The sequence below is a fragment of the Bos indicus x Bos taurus genome, chromosome 13 (genome assembly GCF_003369695.1).
Source record: "Bos indicus x Bos taurus breed Angus x Brahman F1 hybrid chromosome 13, Bos_hybrid_MaternalHap_v2.0, whole genome shotgun sequence".
Lineage (NCBI taxonomy): Eukaryota > Metazoa > Chordata > Mammalia > Artiodactyla > Bovidae > Bos > Bos indicus x Bos taurus.
In genome coordinates, this window is record NC_040088.1 from 45,098,104 (window position 1) to 45,121,973 (window position 23,870).

General features: G+C 44.8%; 2 protein-coding genes and 1 non-coding gene across 6 annotated transcripts in view; 2 read left to right on the forward strand and 1 right to left on the reverse strand.

The window, feature by feature from the left end:
- On the reverse strand, nt 1-10,696 carry MGME1 (mitochondrial genome maintenance exonuclease 1). 2 transcript variants are annotated; one of them, XM_027559666.1, is made up of 5 exons: nt 10,625-10,696; nt 7,850-8,431; nt 4,312-4,531; nt 1,514-1,646; nt 1-1,166 (listed from the first exon to the last, which is right to left on the reverse strand). In XM_027559666.1, exons 2-5 carry the CDS (start codon nt 8,361-8,363, stop codon nt 1,005-1,007), a joined length of 1,029 nt encoding a protein of 342 aa, XP_027415467.1. In that variant the 5' UTR covers nt 8,364-8,431; nt 10,625-10,696; the 3' UTR covers nt 1-1,004. The 2 variants fall into 2 exon arrangements, with proteins under 2 accessions (XP_027415467.1, XP_027415466.1); XM_027559665.1 differs by lacking the exon at nt 10,625-10,696 and adding an exon at nt 10,293-10,415.
- Nucleotides 10,588-23,870, forward strand: part of SNX5 (sorting nexin 5) — a 25,105-nt gene continuing 11,822 nt past the window's right edge. Inside the window, exons 1-5 of one of the 3 annotated variants that reach the window (XM_027559661.1) lie at nt 10,588-10,720; nt 10,968-11,049; nt 21,434-21,538; nt 22,584-22,694; nt 23,531-23,652. In XM_027559661.1, the coding sequence (XP_027415462.1) occupies nt 10,999-11,049; nt 21,434-21,538; nt 22,584-22,694; nt 23,531-23,652 (389 nt within the window). In that variant the 5' untranslated portion in view covers nt 10,588-10,720; nt 10,968-10,998. The other 2 variants (XM_027559662.1, XM_027559664.1) reach the window with 2 other exon arrangements.
- On the forward strand, nt 16,742-16,977 carry LOC113903747. Its single transcript, XR_003514288.1, has one exon. It is a non-coding gene; the product is annotated as a small nucleolar RNA SNORD17 (small nucleolar RNA).

The window sequence follows — 23,870 nt, forward strand, 5'->3', positions numbered from 1 at the left end:
AAGCCTTTACTTCATCTTTTATTTCTTATAATTAATGGCTAATGAAAGCAAAAAATGACTGTAGCACCTACTATTTTAAGATAGCAACTGTAACTTAAGTGCTAACCTACTCTATGAAACAGGGAGCCATCCCTCAGGGTGGTAGTGGGTGTTTATTTAGGTTTCCCAAACCCAGTGACTACTAATCAATTTTATCACTGATTACAGGGGGAAAAAAAAAAACCAAAACATGTCATTATTATTCCCTGTAGCTGGAAAATTCCATAAACAATTTTGTCCATGTACACAGTTCCTTGACTCAAACCAGAAGATAGCTACCAAAATACCCAGAAGTACGGTTGTCAGAGAGGGCCCAGCCGCTTCTAAGAATTACCTGGAGGAAGGCCAAGGGGCAATGCAACGATATGGGGAGTGTGCACCATCTTTCCAGAGAGCAATGTTTACTGGAGGCTAAGAGATCACGTTTATTCTTTAAAAATGGTAAATGGATCCTTTCTTCCTCGTATGAAATACAGGGAACCCCAAAACCTAAGGCATGATTTAGGAACCTCCACTGGCAGAAGCAGTTAGCTGATAGGAATTCTCACTGCATACACACCCCGGGGGTGTGTGGCCCCATCCCCGCGGTGTGCCCCAGGGAAGCGCTTGGCACACTAAACCTCACCGCCCTGAATGTCTCAGTGTGAAGACTGAACGTCCTGCCCTGGACACAGAAGGTCTGAGAGTCACCAACACTGTGCCAGTCCAGTGCTGCCTGCCCCTTATCCAGGGAAATGCCAGCCAGAGGTAGCGGAGCTGGTCTTTTATGGGCACGAGTCCGATTCTTTGAATTTAACTTTTCTGGCTTCACCTTTTTGGTTGCAGTAATTCCACCAAGTTACTGGTTGCGCCTGTGTTGATGCAGCTCTCAGACCCTATGGCACCTGATCTCAGATCACAGCAAACAGCGACCCAACTTCCCGACTGTGAACAAGCGCTTCCTGTTCCCATGAGGCTTCCTGCCCCTAATCTAGTTTCTGGATATTCTGGTTCTTTTCCTTCTTTGTATATTCTTCCAGTCGAAGAAGCCACTTTGCCCAGTACTGGGAGCAGAGCTCGGCGTCCATGAAATGTGGGTGGGCAGGGGACCCGTTTTTGTAGGCCACCACGATCAAGCCACACTGAACCTAGGAAAGAGCAGGGCGATTCCAGAGTTTGCAGCGGCACCAGGACTGAGGCTCGCTCCCTTCTCACTCCAGGGCAAGCCCAGAACAAAACAATCAGCAGTGAGAGCTCCCGCCTCAGTTTCTAAGATGGGCTGATGATACACAAGAACAGAAAGATGAACATAAAGAACCCGCTGTGATCATTGAAGAACTATTAACAACAAAAAGCCCAGGAAGTGGGGAAAGTGCTCTGTGAAGTGCAGAAGGACAGAACAGAGGAAGAGGTCAGATACACACAGGACAGAACTTGAAGGCGCTATGGCCTGGCATGGGCAAAGCCTGAAGCAAGCCAGGCTCTGCATCCTGACCTGAAAGCTGTAGTTGGCGTCATGGTTCACGGCACCGACATACGCCACGACTTGTAGTGGGTTGTCAAATGTGTTTCGGATGAAAGGCTTTGGCTTCTCTGATGTCTTCCAATCAATCACACAAAGCTTGCCCCTAGAGAGAAACCAAAGGAAGCCCTTGAAGGTGACAGCTCAAACTGCCCTTGAAGGTGACAGCTCAAACTGAGACTCTGTTAGGTTAACCCTGTTCTTACTATAGTTTGCTGCTTGTCACGCAATGACTATGGCTTCCATTGCCCCCAGTTCCAAGCAGACAGCCCTCTTGAGCTTTCCTTGGAACTGAAGAGGTATTGAGCCCCTCATTCAGGTCAGTGACGAGGTGTGAAGGGGTTGACCACAGGGCTGCAGTGAGGGCCCAGGGCCAGGACTGGGAAAGTCTCCCCAGAGAAAGCCTCTAAACTTTCTAGGCTTCTCTTTGGACCTCCACAGTTTAATAGTTGACAAGGGAATTGAAACTACATCTGCTATTATCTTAGTTGATTTTGCTTCAAATGTCTATCAGAATGAACCACAACAGACCAGCAGCAAAGTCCCCATTGTAAGGGACCAAGCATCATGGCGCCTCAGAAAGCAAACCTGGAGCTCAAGTCCATCAACACTTAAAAGGTACCAGCAATATGTAGAAATTCAAATGAGAAGACCTGGTTCCTGTCCTAGAAGTTTACACACAGGGCAGGGATATATTACTTTCTATTAGGGATCTTAGGGAAAAGAAAAAGTCCTGCCACATTTTTTTTAGTAAAATAACTAGTACATTCCTTCCTCTCCCCTATCCTGGTAGGGTTTTACACTTGCCAACCGCACGTGTCAAAAGGACTGCAAGGCGGATGGGTTGAGAACCAGTGACCCTCAAGCACTCTTACTGCTCTGCCTTGACTTCAGGTTCAAAACCAGCTGTTCAGAGGGAGACCCTCCTGTTAACATAGCCCTGGAGTTAGAACCTATGCAAGGTATTTATAAAACCAGGCTAGAGGAGCGCTATCTAAAAGAAAGAAAATGTGAGCTATACACACCATTTAAAATTTTCCAGTAGTTACATCCAAAAAGAAACAGGTAAAATCTTAACATTTTATTTAACCCAATATATCCAAAATATGATCATTTCAGTATATAATTAACATTAAAAAGTTGTTAGTGAGATATTTTACATTGTTTTTTGTGCAAACTCCCTGAAATCTAGTTTGTGTATTTACAGCGCACGTCAGTTTGGCCCAGCCCCAGTCAAGTGCTTAGTGGCCCATAGGGCCCACTGCTGCCCTACTGGATGGTGCAGATGTAGAGGTAACACATCATCTTTGGAACTGTTTTCCATTCTGTAAAGCTTGACAATCTCTGCAAACGAAGAGAGGCCCTAGCATCCCCAGGGGGCTGCCATTCCCAGTTCTCTTGATAAAATCAAAATATCCTACAGTATCGACTTCTGCCATGTACCAGTTTCCAGAAATGTACTATAACTTATAGAACTTAATATTATGGAAAAAAATCTTAATAGTATAAACCCAAATTAAAATTGCAGTAGGACAGTCCACAAATAGCTCTTTAACAAATGAAAAGGTGCTTAGCCTAATTTATTTTGAAACGCAGACTGGAATGATGAGACACAGTGTTAAAACACCCGTTCCCTGTGACCCCGCAATTTCCCTTTCAGGTCTGTACCACAGAGCAATGGTTTGATATCCCGGGTGCAAGTGACAAGTGCCTGGAGAATTTAAGAACTATTCGTGCCCAGGCCTACTTCAGATCGACTGGATTTACTCATATCTCATAGGTTGCTCACCAAAACAAACCAATGAACCTGTGCACCTGCTGAAAAAAACTGTCCAGACAGAACACAAGGAGACCTGGTTACTGCTACAGTTTGTAACTGTGAAACTCTAGAAATAACCTGAGAGCTCCCAATATGGAAGTGGATACAGTTCATTCATACTAAACAGCAGTTAAAAATACAGAAGAGGGTCAAAATAACAAGGCTAACACTTTCTGAACAGATAGTATACATTTTAAGTACTGTACCAGGAATGTCTCATTTAACCTCTGTAACAAACCTGTGAGGTAGGTACTATTATTTGTCCTATTTTACAGATGAACAAATGGAGGTACAGAGAAGCTAAGTAAGTAGCCCAAAGTTAAGAAGAAAACCCAGAAACCAAACTCAGGCAGCATGTCTCCAGAGCCCAGTATCTTTTAACCAGAGTTCCAAAGGTTACACTAACAGATTTTGCCCCCACCGTCTTTATTGCTCACATGCTTTTTTGGGGAATATGGATATCTGCAGATTATATCTACCCTTGAAATCTGGAGTAAGTGGGGAAAACAGTAACAGCAGCAATTTAAAGATCACAGGAAGTTTTAGTGAGCTCAGTGTTCCTATGCATGTCAAACACTGCATGGAAGCCTTGAAGAAAGTTGATTTTCAGGGCCAATAGACCAAGGTGTCCTTTTTAGAGAAACAGGAAAAACAATGCAGGAATCAGATTGGATCTTATGGCTGGTACCTTGCCTGAGGGTGGGGGGCGGGCGGACATGCTGGAAAACAGGCCATCCTAGCCATACTGGACAGTTACATCTTTCCTCTGCCAAACACCCTGACTTGGGCACTTAGATTGACAAGGATGATGTGGCTCTCACCTGATGTGACTTAGCACAGGCTCTACCTTGAAGCAGGAGTTGAGAGGAAAAACTAGTGCTGGATGGGAACCATGCGTCCACCCAGAATTAACTCACCTCCACACTTGACGTGAAAAATCAAATATACTTACTGATAATCAGCCACACAGTCCAGCAGACCCACATACTGTAAGGTCTCATGTTTAACCGCACTTTCCAGGGCCCGCACTCCACTGATGTCTTTCAAAACATGCTGCACACTTTGGATGTAGCCAGATTCAAGGAGACTTTCATCTCTTTCTTTTAAGTTCCCCTGGGGTGAAAGTATGCTTTCCAAGGCTTCATGAAACTGCTTCCCTTGTAAAAACATGTCTGAAAAGAAAATCAGAAGAAAGGGACAACAAAAAATACCCCAAACAAAGCTAGTACTAAAGAACAAATACTCTATAAGACTCTGAAGAGTGAAATTAAAAATCACATGAATTTCCTTTAAGTGATAACCTCTAAGAAACCGTATTTCGGCCTCCTGTGAAACCTAAGAACGCACTTTGAGAACAAAAGGGACTAGAAGAGCTTAGATAATACAATGGATTAAAATGAAGCATTTCTAGTAGAATTAGGCCAAAGCTAGAATTGAAGATTTGGGGGCTGCAGGACCATACCTAGTGAATTCACAAAGCACTGTGAATTTTAGAATTCATTTAATGTAGGTAACCAGTAAGTTAACCAGCTGTGACAGTTGTTAGACATTTAGAGAACTGCACTTGTTTATGGTTCTTTTTACAACCAAATCTGACTTATGAACACTGGTGGAAGCGTCCTTTACCAATAGGCTTAGTGACAGGAAAGGCATGAAAATCAAGGCATGCAGGGATTAACGTTGTGGGGCTTGGGGGAGGGGAGGAAAACATGACATTCTGCACCTGCGCTTGCTTTTAGGACGAGAGCAGCCTGAGATAGTGGCTCTGTCCTCGTTTTTTTTTCCTCATACACTTTTAAGTTAAGAAAAGAGGACACAAACATATTCAACAAGTGCGAGATATATATTCACTTGACTCTTGATTAAGGGAGGAAAGACTCTTGATTAAGGGTGTTGCTACGCTAAGCACTAAGTTTGGCACTTTCAAACTTAACTTTCAAACACAGCAACCTGGCAAGGTAAGGCTCTTCACCCCCATTTTAATGAGGCCCAGGCAGTGGCTATTAAACTTCCCAAAGCAAAAAGCTGCATGGGCCTGGCCTCAGAGTCCATGCTCACTCCAGCCCATCACCCAGTAGAGCAAGAAGAAAACTCAGGGGCCATCAGGTAGCGTGACACACAGAAACAGAGGAGGAAACAGACGTGCTTGGAGACACACCCACAGAAAATGGGGAGTCATCTCAGCTAATGAGGCAATGTCGAACCATAGTACCTTTGCCAAGTTGTTTTTACAAAGATTTTGAAAGGTCAGTTCTATTACTGGCAAAAAATGGAATTGCTCTGGGGACACAACTTAGAAAGTGAAGTGAAATTCAACTGAGGACCTAAGTTATTCCACTCCAAATTTACCTGGCTTAATTGGACTTATCATTACATAAAAGGCCTACACATGTTTAAGACTTATGGAATTAAAACCCAGGGAAAAGAAGTGTAGTTTTCATCTACAGATTAGCTTTAATGAAGCAGAACACAAACATGTTAAAAACAGGAAGGAGAAAAACGGCTTTATCAAGAGCCAAGCTAAGAGACAACCCACTCTCCAGTGCAGTCTTCACCCCTGGCGAGCTCTTCACATGTAAGGTGCAAGGCAACAAACATGAGGATCTGGGTTACAGGATCCCTTAGGATGGTAAAGCTAAGAACATTAAACATGATTCAACTTGTGAAAATAAATTTTAAAAGATTTAAGCATTATTGCAGATAGCAATTAAGTTGGAGTGTTCCTTGAATAAATTGAAGGAATAAAAGTGCAGTGTTTTCAAGTCTTATATTAACAACAAAAAAATCATGAATCTCCTATATTCTAACTGACAAGCATGGGTATTTTAGAATTAACAAATATTCAATGTAGCAAAACAAAACAAAAACAAAAAAAACGGAAAAAATAAACCCCAGCTTTCCCACTAGGATCAACACAAGTATAAATCAAAGTCAGACTTTCTTATCCTCTGCAATCTTCAAAAGGTAAATTGGTGCTTGGGAAAATGGCCCTATGTTCTGGGTCTTTTTTTGGTCACACTGTACAGCATGTGGCATCTTAGTTCCCTGACCAGGGATGAACTAGCGCTGCTGCAGTGGAGCCACTAGACTGCCAGGGACGTCCCTTCCTGCTCTTTTTCTTTCTTCTTCATTTTGGGCCATGACATGAATCTGTATGTGACTGCCCCATTATTAAAAAAAAAAATTAATTCTGCCTGTTTAAGGTTGATCCTAAATTGACGGAGAAATCATATCATAGTAATCTAGATCTATAAAGTTGACTTCATGGAGTCAACCAGTTTTCTTTCTGCCTGGGATATCGGGGTGGCTCAAACCAAACAACTCATCTCCTTTATCAAAGAGCCAGCAAAGTACTTCCTTCCTTTGTGCCAAGAGCTACAGACCTAGGTACGCAACATCCCAGCAGGTTTCTTAGATTCCCACAAGCTGTTTCTGGTTTAAAGAGAATAAAACAAAACAAAACTTTCCATAGGAAACAATGTCCATTTTAAATTCTAGTGTTTCAGATAAAAAACTTAAAATGCCATTAAAATATTTTTTAAAAATGCTGCTTGTTTAACAGGCTGAGAAATTTGGTTGTTGTTACTAATTAACCACGTTAAGAAGGTAGTCAGCCCCAGCATGCAGTCCTTGGCTGAGGCAGCTGAGGAATTTATATAGCACTTGACCATTTTCGCCATATCCAAACGCCACCTAAATACTTAACATTTTCCCTTTAAAACACATATGACCACAAGTTTAATGTGTTATGCATACACATATCTTTGTTCTAAGATGCCTCAAAATAAGTATTACTCCTGTATTAAAAATTAAAGTGCTTCTGGACCAGTATGGGTGCATGTCCTGCACTCTGGGAAGTGCGGACTAAAGGATGCTCAGTGCAAACTTAGCTTTAACAACTGTGATCCTGCTGGGGAGCAACGAATTCACCTGTACTAACGTTCTCTTCTTTCATCTTGCTTTTGGGTGGAATCTGTTTTACAAAAGCTATTCTCCTTGGTTGTTCAAGTTAGTGAGTTAGGACAGGAGTTGCAGGCTCTGAACATCTACCTCAGTTTACTAAGATCTAAATACAGATCACACATTCTGACTTATTGCGTCTTTAAATTTATGAGTCAGTCACTGCTGATAAGCAGACCAAAGGGGCATTTACTAGATTCTGAACAGAAAGCCTAGCAACAACTAGAACTCCATTATATGATGATCGACTATTCCATTAAAAAAAAAATAAAACAGGAAATTCTAATAAAGTCTATAGCTTATAAAACAAATGAATTTTATACATCTTTTAGTCAAAGTATTTATCTCTGCTTTATCTGTAAAATGGGGATAATGGTATCTGTGCTTCATAGGATTGTCATGATAATGAAGTGAGTTATAAAAAAACGCTGTTAATACTATCATCTGAAAGCAGCTCCTCCTTAGCTATAGGGGTGCCTTCTACTCTGGGAAACATAATAACTGTTAAGAATCAGGATTGAGAAGATTACTTGAAGTATATTCGGCAAAGCCATCCTCTCCTAGTTCCAGAATCATGCGCTGCCTCCACTTCTCCAGGTAGAAAGTCTGTTCTGACGTCATGGTCTGCTGCAGGACTCGGGTCACGCTTGGTATCGCATTCCTTTGCAAAGGGATTTTCAGAGGAACTGGAGGATCCCTTGCTGGGTCTGGTTTTATGCTTTTCTCTGGATTGAACAGAGGAAACCAGTTTTGTGGAACTCCTGCTTCTTCTTCTTGCTTTGGGGCCTTACTCTTACTCACCGGTCCGTAGAGTAAAGCATCTTCCTCGAACAGAGACTGTGGAGTCCGAGCATGGCCTCTGAACGACAAGACAGACCTGACCAAATCAGAGTATTTTTCCTGGTCCACTTGTTCATAAGGGTTCACTCTTTTCTTCCGGCCACACAAATAAGAGGAAGTGGAGAAAACAACACGGGGGGCTGCTTCTACAAAAAACCTCTTTGAACTCTGAAGCTGTCTGCAGATGGTCTGAAATACCTCCATCTTTAGACTTTTTTTCACTTCCCTCTGGTATACTTGTAACGTTGAAGGCCTTTGTAATTTTTGCTTTCCTATCAAAGAAAAAGTGGTGTTAGATGTGTTAAATGTTTGAACTATCAAAGTGAAAGCTGCAACGGTATGATATTGCTCTTTAAAATTGCATTCAATAAGTTTTTCAACATGTTTTAAACAGAGAACAAATGACTCCATATTGGATCTATTCTTTTAATTCTAACCTTAGTTCCCTGCCGGGGCTTAATGTGGGCTTTGCACCTTTTGTAGGAGAATGTTATGCCTATAGCCTGGAATATACAGGAGGGCCCATTCTCAGAGTTCTGATCTTTAAAGGTATTAACACATTTCCAAGCATAAAAAGTTACAGAACAGAAAATAATTGTCTTGTTTGAGGTTTTTAGGAGCATTGTGACCAGACCTCCCTGGGCAGCTACAAGAACAAAGGATTCCTGCACCAAGAAGTATGCAACAACCAGTGACATGCCACTCCTCTTTTAGGATAAAAGGAGTCTAAATTCTAACTCTGGAAAAATGGCTCTTTGGGGCACTAGTCCACCATCCTCTGGGTCTGCTGGCTTTCCAGATAAAGTTGCTATTCCTTGTCCCAACAGCTTATCAGTCAATTTCTTGTCTTGTACTGCAGGTGAGCTTGGAATTGGTACCATTTGTACAAAACTACTTTTGAAGGACCAGCATTTGTTAAATGTGAAATAGCAGACAGCTTGGGACAACGTGTCCCTAACACTCACTATGGTGCCAACTGCCGCCTATGAAGGGAACTCTGTGTGATACAAAGAAACACAGGACAGGACGCTAGAGAGGCCTGGTGGTCACACTTAGCAGTTTAACCACTAATGCCTAAACATCAGATTTCTGGGGGAAAAAAAAAATTTTTATTGGAGTATAGCTGATTTACAGTGTTATATTAGTTTCAGGTGTAGAGCAAAGTGAGTCAGTTATACATACACATATATCCCCTCTCTTTTAAGATTCTTATCCCATATGGGCCACTGCAGAGTATCGAGTAGAGTTTTCTGTGCTTTACAGCAGGTCCTTGTTTGCATATGTGCTGTGGTGTCCGACTCTTTGCTACTCCATGGACTCTCTAGGCAAGAATACTGGAGTGGGTTACCATTTCCTTCTTCAGAAGTAGTGGGGTATGTGTCACAACCCTTTCAAATTGTGGTGCTGAAGAAGACTCTTGAGAGTCCCTTGGACAGCCAAGAGATCAAACCCAGTCAATCCTAAAGGAAATCAACCTTGAATAGTCACTGGAAGGGCTGCTGCTGAAGTTCCAATAGTTTGGCCACCTGATGTGAAGAGCGGTCTTTCCAATAAGGAAAGACTGGGTCTTTCCAATAAGACCCTGATGCTGGGACAGATTGAAGGCAAAGGAAGAAGGGGGCAAGAGAAGATAAGACGGTGAGAGAGCATCACTATCTTCACCGTCTGAGCCACCAGGGAAGCTCACGTCACCAACTTGATGGGCATGGATTTGATCAAACGCCAGAAGACGGTGGAGGACAGAAGTCTGGCGTGCTGCAGTCCACCGGCTGGGCTGCAGTCCATGGGTCGCAAAGAGTCGGGCACGACTGAACAAGAGCAACAATATGTCACTCCCAAATCTGCCATTTATTCCTACCCCCTTCTCCCCAGGTAACCATAAGATTGAAAACCAGACTTTCTGAAAAGCAGCATGGAGGGAGAGCTCTCATCTAACCCCTCACACCCCCTACAGTGGGCGCCGCTAGGATCCATTCAAGACTGGGCACTCGCGCTCCCGACCGGTCTGAATCGCCAGGGGCGGTCAGTAGGGCCCCGCCGCCATGTACGCGCTTCGGCGGAGCCCCACAGGACCAGGCCGGCGGCGACTCCTCGCGCGAGAATCACGGTAGGGAACAGCCGGCAGGGAGGTACCTCAGAAGCCGGTGCCCCTCCGCTAGCTTCAGCGCGCGAACGTCTCCGCGGACCGGTTCTTTCGTCCGTCCCGCGCTTTGCCCTCAGGCTACGCCCCGCCCAGGCACGGCGGCCCCAGCAAGCACTGCGGCGCTCATGCCCCGCCCCTATCCCTGGTCGCCCCCCAGCTCCGTGCATTTTCCAGCGTTCTATGGGGAAACCCTCCCTCCGGCGGGAGCCCGGGCGCCTCTAAATCGCGCCATTTCTCTCTCGCGAGATCTCGTGACGTCAGAGCTCGTCGCCATCTTGGGCTCTGGCTGAGTAATAAATTCCCCCGGCACAGGCGCGCGCACCCTTTCTTGAGACGCGCCTCGCTGCTAGAGTCCCTGCGTTTCCGCGTCCCCAGGGCGGCCCTGCGGTTGGCGGCTTCCGGGTGGCCCGGAGCGAGGGTAGGCCCCCGCGTCGCTTCTTTGCCCGGCTCCAAGATGGACGGCAGCGGGGACGGGGGAGGCCGCCCTGGGGGAGCACGTGGGGGCGCCGCTCGCCTTTCCCGGGGCTGCTGGGACGGTGGCGGAATCTCGAGGCCTCCCGCCGCCGTCGGGCAGGGAGGCTGGCGGAGGCGGGGCCGCGGCCGCCCCTTCCCCTGAGAGGCGCCCTGGCGGTGGCGGCGGCCCAGCCTCTTCTCTCCTCGCACAGCCAGGCGGCCCCGCTCGAGATCCGCGTCGCCATGGCCGCGGTTCCCGAGGTGTTGCAGCAGCAGGAGGAGGACCGCAGTAAGGTGAGGCCCTGGTCGCTCTCGGGCTCCGGGCCGGGAGGCCCCACCGGGCCTCTGGGCCCCACGCTCCTTTCGCGGGCCCCCAGGGGACTCCGCCGCCCTCCCTCCGCGTGGTCCGGGGCGCTCCCGGGACCCGGGCAGAGGGCGCACGCTGTGCCTATGCGGTACACAGCTCTCCCCCGGGGAGCCCGGCGGTGCACGTGAGACCCACTTTGCGCGGTGCAACGAAGCTCCGAACCGCCCCCACTCCCTCCAGAAATTTTGGGGAAATTCCGCCCAGGCCGAAGTTGGACCCGTGTTCCCTGCAACTTCACTAAAGCGCTCAGTGCGCCGCTGCGGTACTTGTGTCATTTTATGAGGTTCTCAAATAGCTGAACTTTTCGCCCTTTAGGTGTGTGTGGATGTTAAATTATCCTTCCCTGCCACTCGAATCTGGAGGTAACCAGGGCAATAAATGCGTGTCACCGTAAAGATCGAATTAGGTCTCCGCTTTTATTGGTCCTGTCTTGACAAGTTACTTTGGAGAATACAGGGGTTGGTGTGAGCCACAGCGGCTTGTGCAGAACCGTCAACAAAAAAGTTTCTAAAAAAAAATTGAAAAATGGTAATCTAGGAACTCGAGGTGCTCTCAGATTTAGTCTGGAAGGCATCGCTTTAGAAACCAAAGCACGTTTTTTGGTCCACAGGTCTTTGGACAGACCTTTTCATCTAGTAAGTGGCGGTTGTACGGCTGCTGGGTTAGTTACTGAAAGTTTAAGGAGAGCGTTTTCGTTGGGGGTGTTTTTATTTCTTTGAAAGCTGAAAGAAATTTTTTTTTTCCCTCCCTAAAGCCGGAAGTGGGAACTTGAGACTCCAAAGGTAGTTTTCTCTAGAAGTTTAGATGACCGAATAGAAATTTTGATATCCCCCATCTTGCATCTCCTTTTGCGACCCATAATTAGTTTTACACTGCTGTTTAAAACTTCAGTGGACCTTTCTGTTTGTTAGTATTGTATAGCCCTGCTTGGTTTTAAGTACCTTCACCACCCTCTGACCCTCCAGCAGGACAGAATTGTGAAGGCTACTTCCTTCTGGTTTTAGTGACTGCAGGAAAGGACTATATAGAATTATTGCCCCGATTTTTTTTTTAATTGCAGAAGTAAGGAGATAGGAAATTTAAATGTTACTCTTAACACAGCTTCGTTTTTCTTTCTCATCTCTGATATTGGTCCTGTGATGTGGATTAAGATGGTTTTTGAAGTGAAAGTTCAGGCTTGTTCGACTCTTCGACCCCATGGACTGTATAGTTCATGGAATTCTCCAGGGGCTCTTCCCAACCCAGGGATCGAACCCAGGTCTCCCGCATTGCAGGCAGATTCTTTACCAACTGAGCTCTGAGGTTTTTAAGAAACCCAACATTAAAATGGTTTTTAATGTTCACCCAAAAAGGGAGTTCCAAATGGGACAAGAGTGAAATAACAGGCGGACAGATCTTGGGCAGTTATATTGCTGTAATATAGCTTTGTTAGTTAACTGAAAAGTTTTGCTTTTTTGCTGAAAATATTAGAAGTTCAAATTTTCCGATTGTCTGCTTAGGGATTTCCATGAGGATAGGGGTTCTTCAAGGTTGGCCCCACAAATAAGTCAGGGAGCATAGTTGATCTCGAGGATTTTTAATCTGTCTACAGAACTTTTGGCTCACAAAACAGGAGAATTGGCCTGTATCCAGTAGCCTGGTGCTTCCATTTAGTGGTTTCCATTTGAGCTGATGGTGTAGATTTGTCCCCTTGCCCAGAAAGCAGTTGCATGATTAATTTAGTTTTTAACTAATTCTGTACTGATGGGAAAGGTTGTGTTATGTTCCTTAAGTTTAGAAAAGTAAGGTTTTGCCAAGTCTAGCCCCTGAAACAGTTAACTAAAACTTTGATACCATTAGGTTCATCTCCAAGATAAATTAGTGCAGTACTGAGGCGCCGTCCCCCCCCCCCCCTCCCCGCCCAACAAACACTGGCTGGATCAACATCCTAAGGTGTCTGTAGTTTTTAATGGTTAGGGGGGGAAATTGGGTTATGCAGAACCTTGTTCCCCTAAGATATTTATTCAGGCCTCCAGTCATTTGCATGTTCTCCAGGTCTCCTGTTCACCTCAAGGTCCTTTAAACATCACACTTAGATTCCCACCTGCAGACTCGGTGTGTGTCTGTTGTGATCCTGTGAGTCTCGCCAACCTGTGGCAAATGGAGTGTGGGTCCTGATTGTCTCCTGGGGTATTTTTTGACTCTTGTTAGTGAGCTGAAGTCAATGTGCCAGTGTACACAGAAGCTTTGTAAGCCTGCTCCCCACCGCAGCCTGGCCTTGTTACTTTCACCTTAACTTGTCACTAGTTGGTTACCTAGGCTTTGGATGGTGTTTTCCTTTTCAGAGCCAGTCATCAGTGTTTCACCTGCTACTGCTCTGGTTTGCAGGCAGTTGACACATGTGGAAGTTGTCTGTAGGGACACCACTCTACCAGCCTAGATGGGGTGTCCTATAACTTATATTACAGGGACAACCTGAATTTTCACCAATACTGCAAAGTCCAGAGTAACTGATTCTTGTGGGCTGGAATTTTCCACTGTTTATGCTGCCAAGTCGCTTCAGTCATGTCCGACTCTGCGACCCCATAGACAGCAGCCCACCAGGCTCCCCCATCCCTGGGATTCTCCAGGCAAGAACACTGGAGTGGGTTGCCATCTCCTTCTCTAATGCATGAAAGTGAAAAGTGAAAGTGAAGTCGCTCAGTCGTGTCCGACTCTTAGCGACCCCATGGACTGCAGCCTACCAGGCTCCTCCATCCATGGGATTTTCCAGGCAAGAGTACTGGAGTGGAGTGCCATTGCCTTCTCCGACTGTGTTTATGGCATGACTTTAAATTCGAGAAGTATGACTTCTCAGAGTTGCCCACGCCTTAGTTCTGGATCAGCAGCTTGCACAGAGTGTCTTAAGATCTCCCTTTGTGAATGCTACCGTGACAGATCACGATCTGCCCACTTGATGTGCTGTGGGAAGAAATGGCCCAGGGAGATTATACGAGAATTTTTTGGATTCTGAGATCTAAGTGCTCCTTTGGTTTGAGACCTAGTAAGAGACTAAGATCTAATAATGTAGAACTTCAGCTTGAACCAGGGTTTCTTAATCTGAGCACTACTGACAGACATTTTGGGCTTCCTTAGTGGCCGTCAAAAATAAATGCAGATATTGTCAAATGTCTTGGTTGAGAATCACCAGTTTAGACTTTCTAAGATGGTATGGTGGGGAAGGTCAGCTTATGTTAGAGGCTAATCTTTAATGTGCCAGTTTGTTTCTAGTTTTTTTCAGATGTTTGATAAATTCTAAAGAAATAGCATAAAACATAAGCATTGTTGACTGTCTTTGATATTAATAGAATTAGCCTTCACCCAGTGTTGAGGAACCTGATCAAAAGATGGTGAAGGGTTCTGGGTAGCGGAGGGTTACAAAGGCTGCTGTGCTTTGTAACACCGTGTTGGAGTTCACCGGCCACTTTGGACAGTGGAAACCTGAGGCTCTGATGCCAAAGTGGTGTGGGGTAGAATTGAAGTTGACTGAGACTGTGCTGCAGGGTAGAACATGGTTTAAAAGCCTGCTTTTTAAATATATTGCTCTCTGTTGTCCTGATTGCTTGAGGAAATTAGGATATAGTACCATTGACCAGTGGTGACAGGCACATGCAGTGAAGTTAGGTAGTATTTACGGAAACAACCTTTCAGTGAACCCAGGTTTATAGAGAGAAGGGATGGTGGGACATCTTGTCTTGCATGAATAGCAGATTTGTTTTCTGTGGGTCTAAATTGAGAAGTATCTTTACATTACTGTGAGAAACTTGCTCCTTCAACCCCCACCCTGAAAGGATACTTCACCCCCAACACCTGTATATTTTCTGATTAGCCATTGAGTTACTCCTTAAAAAAAAAAAAAAAAGATTATGTATTTTAGCTGCCCAGCTCCCTGACCAGAGATCGAACCTGCCCCCTCCCCGCACTGGGTAGCGCAGTCTCAGTCACTCAGTCACTTCCCATCAGGGAAGTCCCCACGGAGTAACTCTTAAGAAGAAATTTCCCCCCCTCTAAAAGGGGAAAGTGAAATTTCTCAACTGTCTCGTACCCCAAAGGCAAAACATAAATACATAGGTAAGAGTGAAGGTGCAAGAGCAACTGACCTTCAGTACAGACATTGGGTCCTTGGCTTGACTTCCCCTCTTCCTTTTTACACATTTGGTGTAAGTTGTTCAGACTGATACATGGTCTGGAGAGAAAACTGTAGTTTTCTCAGTAGTTGCTTATGTTAACCTGTGGTACGTGTTTTCTGTCAGAAGAGTTTATGGTTTACTTGTTTCCGAGGGGTAGCTCCACAAGCCCTTGGGTCTAGTTATAGTGCCTGTGGGGCACAAATGCAAGTGTTGCCAGCCTTATCCTCAAGAGCAGGACATAAAAAGCTCGCATGTTGTGCTGGGGGGTGCCGGGTAGCTGGTGAGTGATAAAATGAGGTTAAAATACTTAACATCTGAAAGATCTGGGAAGTGTGGTACCTTTACCTAAACACAAGAATTCCACCAGGAACAGGCAGCCTTCTCTTCTCTCTGTTGCCTTTTTTGTGTCTCAAACTCAGATGACACAATCCTAAGCTCAGGCAGCTCTGTCCATGTTGCTGAGTAATCTTTGTTGGTAGTAAAGGTAAATTTTTTTTCTCAAATTTTTCTCTTTGATCTTGGGTTGAACACAAAGTAAGACTGCTTTGTAAAGAGTTGTGGACTTGATACAGTGGGAACTTTTGGTAGGGAGACTTCATGAGATCAAATAGTAGGTGAAGGTCATTCAGTTGTGTCAGACTCTTTGTGACCCCATGGAGTGTACAGTCCATGTTGTTCTCCAAGCCAGAATACTGCAGTATTCTGCCTTTCCCTTCTCCAGGGGATCTTCCCAACCCAGGGATCCAACCCAGGTCTCCCACATTGCAGTCACATTCTTTACCAGCTGAGCCACCAGGGAAGCCCAAGAATAGTGGAGTAGGTAGTCTATCCCTTCTGCAGTGGATCTTCCCAACTCAGGAATCGAACCGGGCTCTCCTGCATTGCAGGCGGATACTTTACCAGTTGAGCTATCAGGGAAGCAGTAGATGAAGAGTTTTAGCCACTCAAGTACTCTTGCCTGGAAAATCCCATGGACAGAGGAGCCTGGTAGGCTACAGTTCATGGGGTCACTGAGGGTCGGACACAACTGAGCGACTTCACTTTCACTTTTCACTTTCATGCATTGGAGGAGGAAATGGAATCCACTCCAGTGTTCTTGCCTAGAGAATCCCAGGGATGGGGGAGCCTGGTGGGCTGCCGTCTGTGGGGTCGCACAGAGTTGGACACGACTGAAGCTGCTTAGCGGCAGCAGCTGTGAAAGGAAGAAACTAGTCTGTGTGTGTGCGCGTATGCACGTGTGTGGCAGCTACATCCTCTGTAGCAGTGGTATGTTGATTCTCAATAGAATTTCTGTGCTAGGAGATGTTTATAGATCTTGTAGTTCAGCCTTTCACCGTGTGAACTCTTGAAAATAATCCAGGTATCTTGTAATTAGATGGATTTCTCAATGAATTTCATCTTAGCCAATGGATTCATCTTAATCTCTTTGGTTCCATCTTGGCATCTGACTAGCTCATGGGCTTGCAGCCTTGTGAAATGATGATTCAGTTTATCCATTCGCTGAGTGCGCTGCACTGACCTTCTTCCAAGCCTGGGTTCCTGTTCTGGGAACTCTGGGTTACGTGGTTGCCAAATGCCCTGCAGTCTGCTGTGTTCTACTGTGGACGGCTTGTGTGTTGGTGGACTACCGGTAAGAATGGCTGGTGTCAGCAGGGATGGGTCCCTGTGGGCTCATCTCACCAAGATGAGTGGTGGAAATCTGATCACTTGCTGCAGCTCTTTACCTAGTTTTTAATTAGGGACTTTCCGTAGCTGTTATGTTTGTGAGTAGACAGATCTTCTGGAAGTCTTTGGTTCTGTGTTCCTTGAAGACTGAGGTACGATATTGGCAGGGTTGGAATTACAGGGAGGGGAGAGACAGTAGTGGAGGGAGGAAATAAACCACAGATACAGTGCTACCTGGAAGGGCAGAGCTCTTGTGTTGCTCACAGTTCAGTTTTTCATGTACTGGTTCTCCAGGGGTAAGCTGGCATAGAACACAGACAGGTTTCAGTTAGCTTCAGGGCAGGAGAACTTGAACCATAAAGAGAAATTCAGAGAAAGATAGATGTGATACTGGAATTTCTTACAGAACACTTCCTTCCTGTGAGCTGAAACAGTAACAGAGCAATGTATGTTTCATAAGTATGCATCATGTGAATCTGCTTTCAGAAATTGCTGCAAATCCAGTAATTTGGATTTTCTGCAGCAGAGCGTTTTTGGATTTATTTCCTTACTAAAGCGAATTGGACTGGGCATGGCATCCCTCACTTTCCAGCTGAAATAATGGCTCCATGTTGCTTACAATGGGTGATCTGTTGTTTTGGTCCTGTCCCCAGTAGGGGTCTTCCGTATGTTCGGCAGTCAGGTGAAGGTATAGCAAAGGAACATCCTTCAGAGAGCGTCAGTTTGACGGGAAGAACCTGGTGTAGCCCGTGCTTGCCGGGTGCTTTCTGCTCTGGGACTGGAGAAGGGAGAGGCACTTCAATGTGAAAGACAGGCTTTCCTCTGCCTGTGGCAATTTCCGTGTAACGTTCACGTTAAGCTGGAAATTCCGGGGCTGGCATATTCAATTTCTTGCATGTATACAAAACTGGTTAGATTTAAGTAATGTTCAGCTAGACCTCATTCTGGCAGATGAGAGTCACCGTGGAGATGGTTTCTTGTTCACTTTTTTTTTTTTGTCATTTGGCCCTATGGCAGTAGTGTAAACTGGAGTCTGTAGCCAGTGGTAACGTTTATTATACTTTATCTTCCACCTAAGGTTCTGAATTTCTGAATCGAGCTTTGTGTGTTGTCCAGCCGCAGAGGTACTCTTTGCCATCTCTGAACCTCTTCACCTTTTGAAGAGGGGGTTTTTGTAGATGGTGTTAACTTGGCCTTGTACCAAAGTGAGTCAAGTGCGAGATCCGGACCCTGTGTATCAGCTCAGAACTCTGCAGACCATCCTTTGGCCAGTGTCAGGTGCCCCAGCTCTGATGAACAGGTGAGGGGAGTGCACGGGGGTTTGGTTTTAGTTTTTTCTCCTTTTCAAGTTCTCTTATCAAGCATTCAGATTCCCTTTCTGGGGGGTCACGAGGCACGTGAGATCTTCATTCCCTGACCAGGGAGCAAATCTGCACACCCCATAGTGGAAGCACCAACTGGTAACCACTGGACCATTAGGGAGGCCCCCCAGATTTCTTAAAACAGTTACAATTTTGTTTTCCAAATGAAATGCTTGTTTACTCCCTGTTTTTCTCACAAAGATCACTGTAGTCCTTACTATCAGGGTTAATGTGATAAGTATTTTGGGGACTGAAATTCCACCTAAAACTTGGTATGTGATGCAGTGGTTTCTGTAGAAATCTGCAAAAGAAAGTCTTTTTTTAAACTTGCCTTCCACATAGAGTAAATAAGTTTTAAATTTGGTTCTCACAAGTGGCCTAAGGGGATGAAAACCAAAATTAACATGCTTAAGGTTAGACTTGGTTCTGAAGTCTCCTTTCACACAGTGTCCAGGGGCTGAGGCAGCCTGGGGATGCTTGCTGAAACTAGGGGACAGGTGGTGAGTAGGGGCTTTGTGCGGAGGCGTGCCACCTGCTCCTGTACTCTCCACCCTGTTGGTTTATGTATTTAGCAGGTACTGTGGCATAGGACTATGGGGTGTGGACTCTGTTGACGGATCAGAAGGAGTGCTGAGCTTTTAATCACACTGGATACTTCCGGAGTGAGGATACAGTGCTGACTTAGAAGCTTGAAACATTTCACAACTTTTTACTCCTCTGTGATTTATCTCTTCCTTGTCTGGAGAGCTACAGTACAAGGAAGTTCCTTTGACTTGTGAATAGGGGTGGTTTTTGAGTTGGTGAGGGTTTGCATACTCAGAATTTTGCACCTAACTTTTCAGACAATTCTTTAAGGCCCAAATGCAAACTTTTCATGTTATCTGTTGTGAGTTTTTTTAAAAATTGTTGATTGTTTTGTCTGTGGGAGAAGGGTGTTATATCATGTTGAGGGGTGAGATTGTTCGGACTCTGTTTTGTGGTGATGACAGCTGGAGAAGAAGCTGGGTGCTTGATGTCTTCTTAAGGTGCAGTCTTTCCAACCTTGAATGGACTCTGTTAATTTTGTGTCCTTATCACCCTATCTCACAGTAAAAAATGAAATAGCTTTGCTGACCAGAAAGGAAGATAGGAAAACTGAAAAGTCTGGGGTTACCTGTGAGGTTGGAGGTATGGGAACAGGGCCGACCTCAGCGTTCACCTTTGAAGCCCATTGCAGCTTTGATTCCTGCTGTGATGAGCCCATGTACATCCGCCTGGGTGCTCCAGCCCTAATTCCAGAGGCAGTGCCGGTGGTGCTTGCTGGCTTATGGGGCTTGGCACTTAGACGGAATTGTCAGCATGTTCAGAAATTGAGAGGAAGCCAGGATTTGTGACCTCAAGGCAGCAGAGTCTCAGGAAACGTGGCCCTTGTTGCTGAGCTCAGGAAAATGCTCCTTAGTCCTGGCCCCGGGTCTGCCCTTTCTTTCCACCATTAACCAGACCAGCTTTATTCATGTACCAATTCTGATACATAGAAACATAAGATCAGGCGGGTGGCCAGTACTCTCTGCAGTCAGACTGTTGTGAGTTGTGTATGTGTTGTGAGGTCTTTCTGAATACTGTATTTGCCCAGTCATGAATTATCAGGAGGGAGGCTTTATCAGAAATGTGTCAAGAGCCAGAGTCGCAGCTCTGATGAAATGAAGTATCCCTGACCTGGAAGCTTTATCTTTGTTTGCAGAGATTTCATAAATGGACATGTGAAAATTAAGCCAAACAAGCAAATATTTCATAGGTGTCATCAAGAATTTATTTGAAATACATGTTTAGGTTGACATGGCAGGAACTGTTAAGTATGTTGTGGTCTCACAAATACCTGATGTTAAAATCAATTCTGGTGGCAAGAACATGAGGCTTAGTTCTTCTAGCTAGGAAAGCTGTTGTTATAAGGCTAACTCTGGCTATTGCAATCAAAATTTTTTCTTAGTTACAGTGCTGAAGGAAAATGGGACGTATTGACTCTTCCTGAGATACTACAAAGAAGTAAGAAGTAATCCCATACATTTTTAGAAAATATATTTAATCTTTTTATACCTGATGGAACCAATTTTTCTGTCTTTGGTGGTTTTATTTTGAAGAAAAGAATTCAGAGGGAAATACTTGGGATTCCCTGTTCCCTCATCTTAGTTCTTAGGTCCAGTCTCCACTTGGCACTCCATCTTCCTGTGTTCAGTAACCCAGAGTGTCCTGGCAGCCTCCCTTCAGCTCTAGCTTACAGTTGTGGGCCTGGGGAGGGATGAGATGCTTAATCCATGCAATTTCTCATCTGACAGGCCTTCAGATCCACTGTCAGCCTATCTGTCATAAGAATGAAAGACTTTACCATATTTTAGATTCAGTAGGAATTTTTTTTTTTTTAAGGGAAACCATTTAGCCACTTTCCCCCAAAAAATACACTTCTTTAAAGAATTCTTTTTAAACTGGCAAAATTGGAGTTGAGTATTATTTTCCTCTTGAATTTCCAGCTCTCAAAAATCAGGTACTTTTGTTTCCATAGTAGTGCTCACGCTTCTGCTTTATTTATATGTAATCACAGTGGAATTCTGATAGTTTATGGCTTTGTTGGTTTTTACAGTTCATCTCCTGTTCTAGATCTCTTGTATCCTTGAGACAGTCCTTGAATATACATAGGTCCACGCTGGAGTGGATTTTTCTCTCCATCCAAGACCTCACACCACATAACTGTTCTTTGTACCTTCTGTCTCTAAGTTATCCCAGCCTCTAACTTTTAACACCTCTTGAATGTTTTTGTAATTTGGGCATGTATGTAGGAAGTTCACAACTTCATTTTTATCTATTTTAAGCCTTCTTAGTACAGTTCTTTAAGTATCTGGTTAAATGTATTTTTCACACAAAGTATGTAATGTACATGATATCAGAATCATATAGTTGCTGTTTTCAGATTATAGGAATTCACTGGACCCACCCATGCACTTAAGAGCAGTTGTCCCCACAGTTGCAAATAGATACCTCACCTGACTTTGTTCTAAATGGTCATGGATAGATTGCTAAAAGTTATTACTGGCTCCCCATTTTTGGATGGATGCTTTTTAGGACTAAAGTGGACTTGAGACTAATAGCTAAAAAATGTATTTCAGCTGAGATCTGTGTCAGTGGACCTGAATGTTGACCCCTCGCTTCAGATTGACATACCTGACGCACTCAGTGAGAGAGATAAAGTCAAATTTACAGTGCACACCAAGGTAAGTGACAGAATGACCTCAGCAGTGAAAGCAGCGCCAGGTCACATCTGTGCTGCAGTGGGTGTGAGCCGAAGTGCTGCTGAAGGTAGCGCTCCTGGGTGAGGCCCCTCCTCCCTCTCCATCAGATACCGGCTCCTATTACAGCCCTGTGCACTGTGGGGGAGCCTGGGGCCCACTCTGCTGGTGTGAGTGTGGCTTGTGCTCTGCCTGGGAAGCACACCAGTCCTGCACAGCTCCACCTTTGTTTCTAATTTGCATGCATGGCAAATGCTTGCTTTTCCCATCTTTGCTCAGTTCTTGGCCATCACCCAACCTATTATGATTCAAGACTTTTTCTCCAAATTTTAAAAATTTTATTTTCAAGTGTAAATGATTTACCATGTTGTGTTAATTCTTCTCCAGGTTTCTCATTTGACAAAAGCACTATGCCAGTCTGAAAACTACAGAAAGTTTAACTTCTCAGAGCCCTTTCAGGAACATTTTTAGCCTTTCTCCTTCCATGCTAGTTAAGTGTACTCCGTGCTTGTCTTAGGCCGGGCACTGTTTTAAAGGGGTTACACGGACCTGATTTTCTGGACGTGATTTCCATTATGATTTTTTCTGATGGCCATCTTACAGGTGAGGGTCTGAGGTACAGGTCTAGATAAAGTGGCGTAGGCACAGTGTGAGGCAGGACATTTGAGCGAGAGCCCTTGGCGGGTGCCTCCCCAGCACATGTGTGTCCCTGAGGTCCTCTCCCTCGTGGGTTTCTCTGCTGCCCTGGTGCGTGATTAGCATACCTGTTCCTCAGGAGGCAGTGTGCGTGTATCTGTCTGAGTTGACCTGAAAGGTGGAGCTGTGTGACTAGAATTCCTTGAAGAACACATTGAATCTTAGCTCTGACTTTCCTGGTGGTAGGGAGGTCGTGTGTTGCCACTTTGTTCTTTATTAGATCTCTTAAAAACCAGATGATTTATTGTGCATTTTTCCCATTGTGCACTGCATGAAACCCAAACCACTTTTTCAGAAAATGGTAGTTAACTGTCACTTTGTTTTTTCTTGACAGACCACACTGCCCACATTTCAGAGCCCAGAGTTTTCTGTTACAAGGCAACATGAAGACTTTGTGTGGCTACATGACACTCTTATTGAAACTACAGACTATGCTGGGCTTATTGTAAGTACATTTTGAATAATCAGATAATTATCGAAGCAAGTATCTAATACTTTGCTGTTCATTTTGTTGTGAGAGATTTACCCGTGGGTTGTGAAAATAGTCTGAGTTCATCTGTCAACTAGAGTATATGTTAGCTGTTACTGGTAAAGTCTAAAGTAAGTGAAAACACTGTTAGAAGCACAGTTTTATAGTCTACAGTCTAAGAGGGTAAGCAGTTCCATGGTGTACCGTCTTGTCTACTTTTGGGTGTGGCATTTCCTTTCAGCCGTCAGGTTGAATTGATTCCTGGTGGTGGTGGTGGTGGTTGGTGTGTGTAGTCTGCTGAGAAGGCAGTTGTCTTTGTGCTCAGCTGTGGAGAGTTGATGCCTGGCTACAGAAAGAGACTTAGCTGATTTTAAAGGACAGAGAAATGTGGCTTGACCTGCCAGGCCAAGAATCTGGCCAGATAGTACTGAATCAGTACTGAACAAAATCAGTACTGAAGCTTATGTTTTAAGAATCTTCATGCAAAATTAGAATTTTTTGTCCTGGAATAAAAAAATTCCTTGTAAGTCCAGAGGTTATTACCTGGATGCTGCGTCTTCATTGGTTTTATTTTAGCCTTGGTTGTAATATATCAATTAGATAGTTGCAGCAGGATATACAGTTTGCCTTATAAATTAAGTTGTTAACTGAACAGATGTCGAAGTGAGTGCCCAGTTGTAGGAAGGACCCTTCTTTTTTAAATGGCCAAAAGGAACGAGGGTAAGAAGAAGCACAGTTGACGTTCAGAGAGCCCCCCTTCCCCCGCCTCCTGTGGGGTGAGGATGCTCAGGAAGTCAGTGCCTTGCCTGCAGATCCCGCCAGCGCCGACCAAGCCCGACTTCGATGGCCCTCGAGAGAAGATGCAGAAGCTGGGAGAGGGTGAAGGGTCAATGACAAAAGAAGAATTTGCCAAGATGAAGCAAGAGCTAGAAGCGTAAGTGACTTTCCTTGATGGGGCCCTGTCTTCTGAGGAGAAAAATGACTGTTGTACAGCAAAGAGAATCTGCCAGCTAAGGTTTTCAAGTGTAGCAGTTAATGACTTGCGTGGCTACTGTCAGTGAGTTGCATGGGGGTGTGGGGGCCTGGTCTGTAGACGATTCCCTGGTGATACTTGGAGAAGGAAATGGCAACTGATGCCAGTATTCTTGCCTG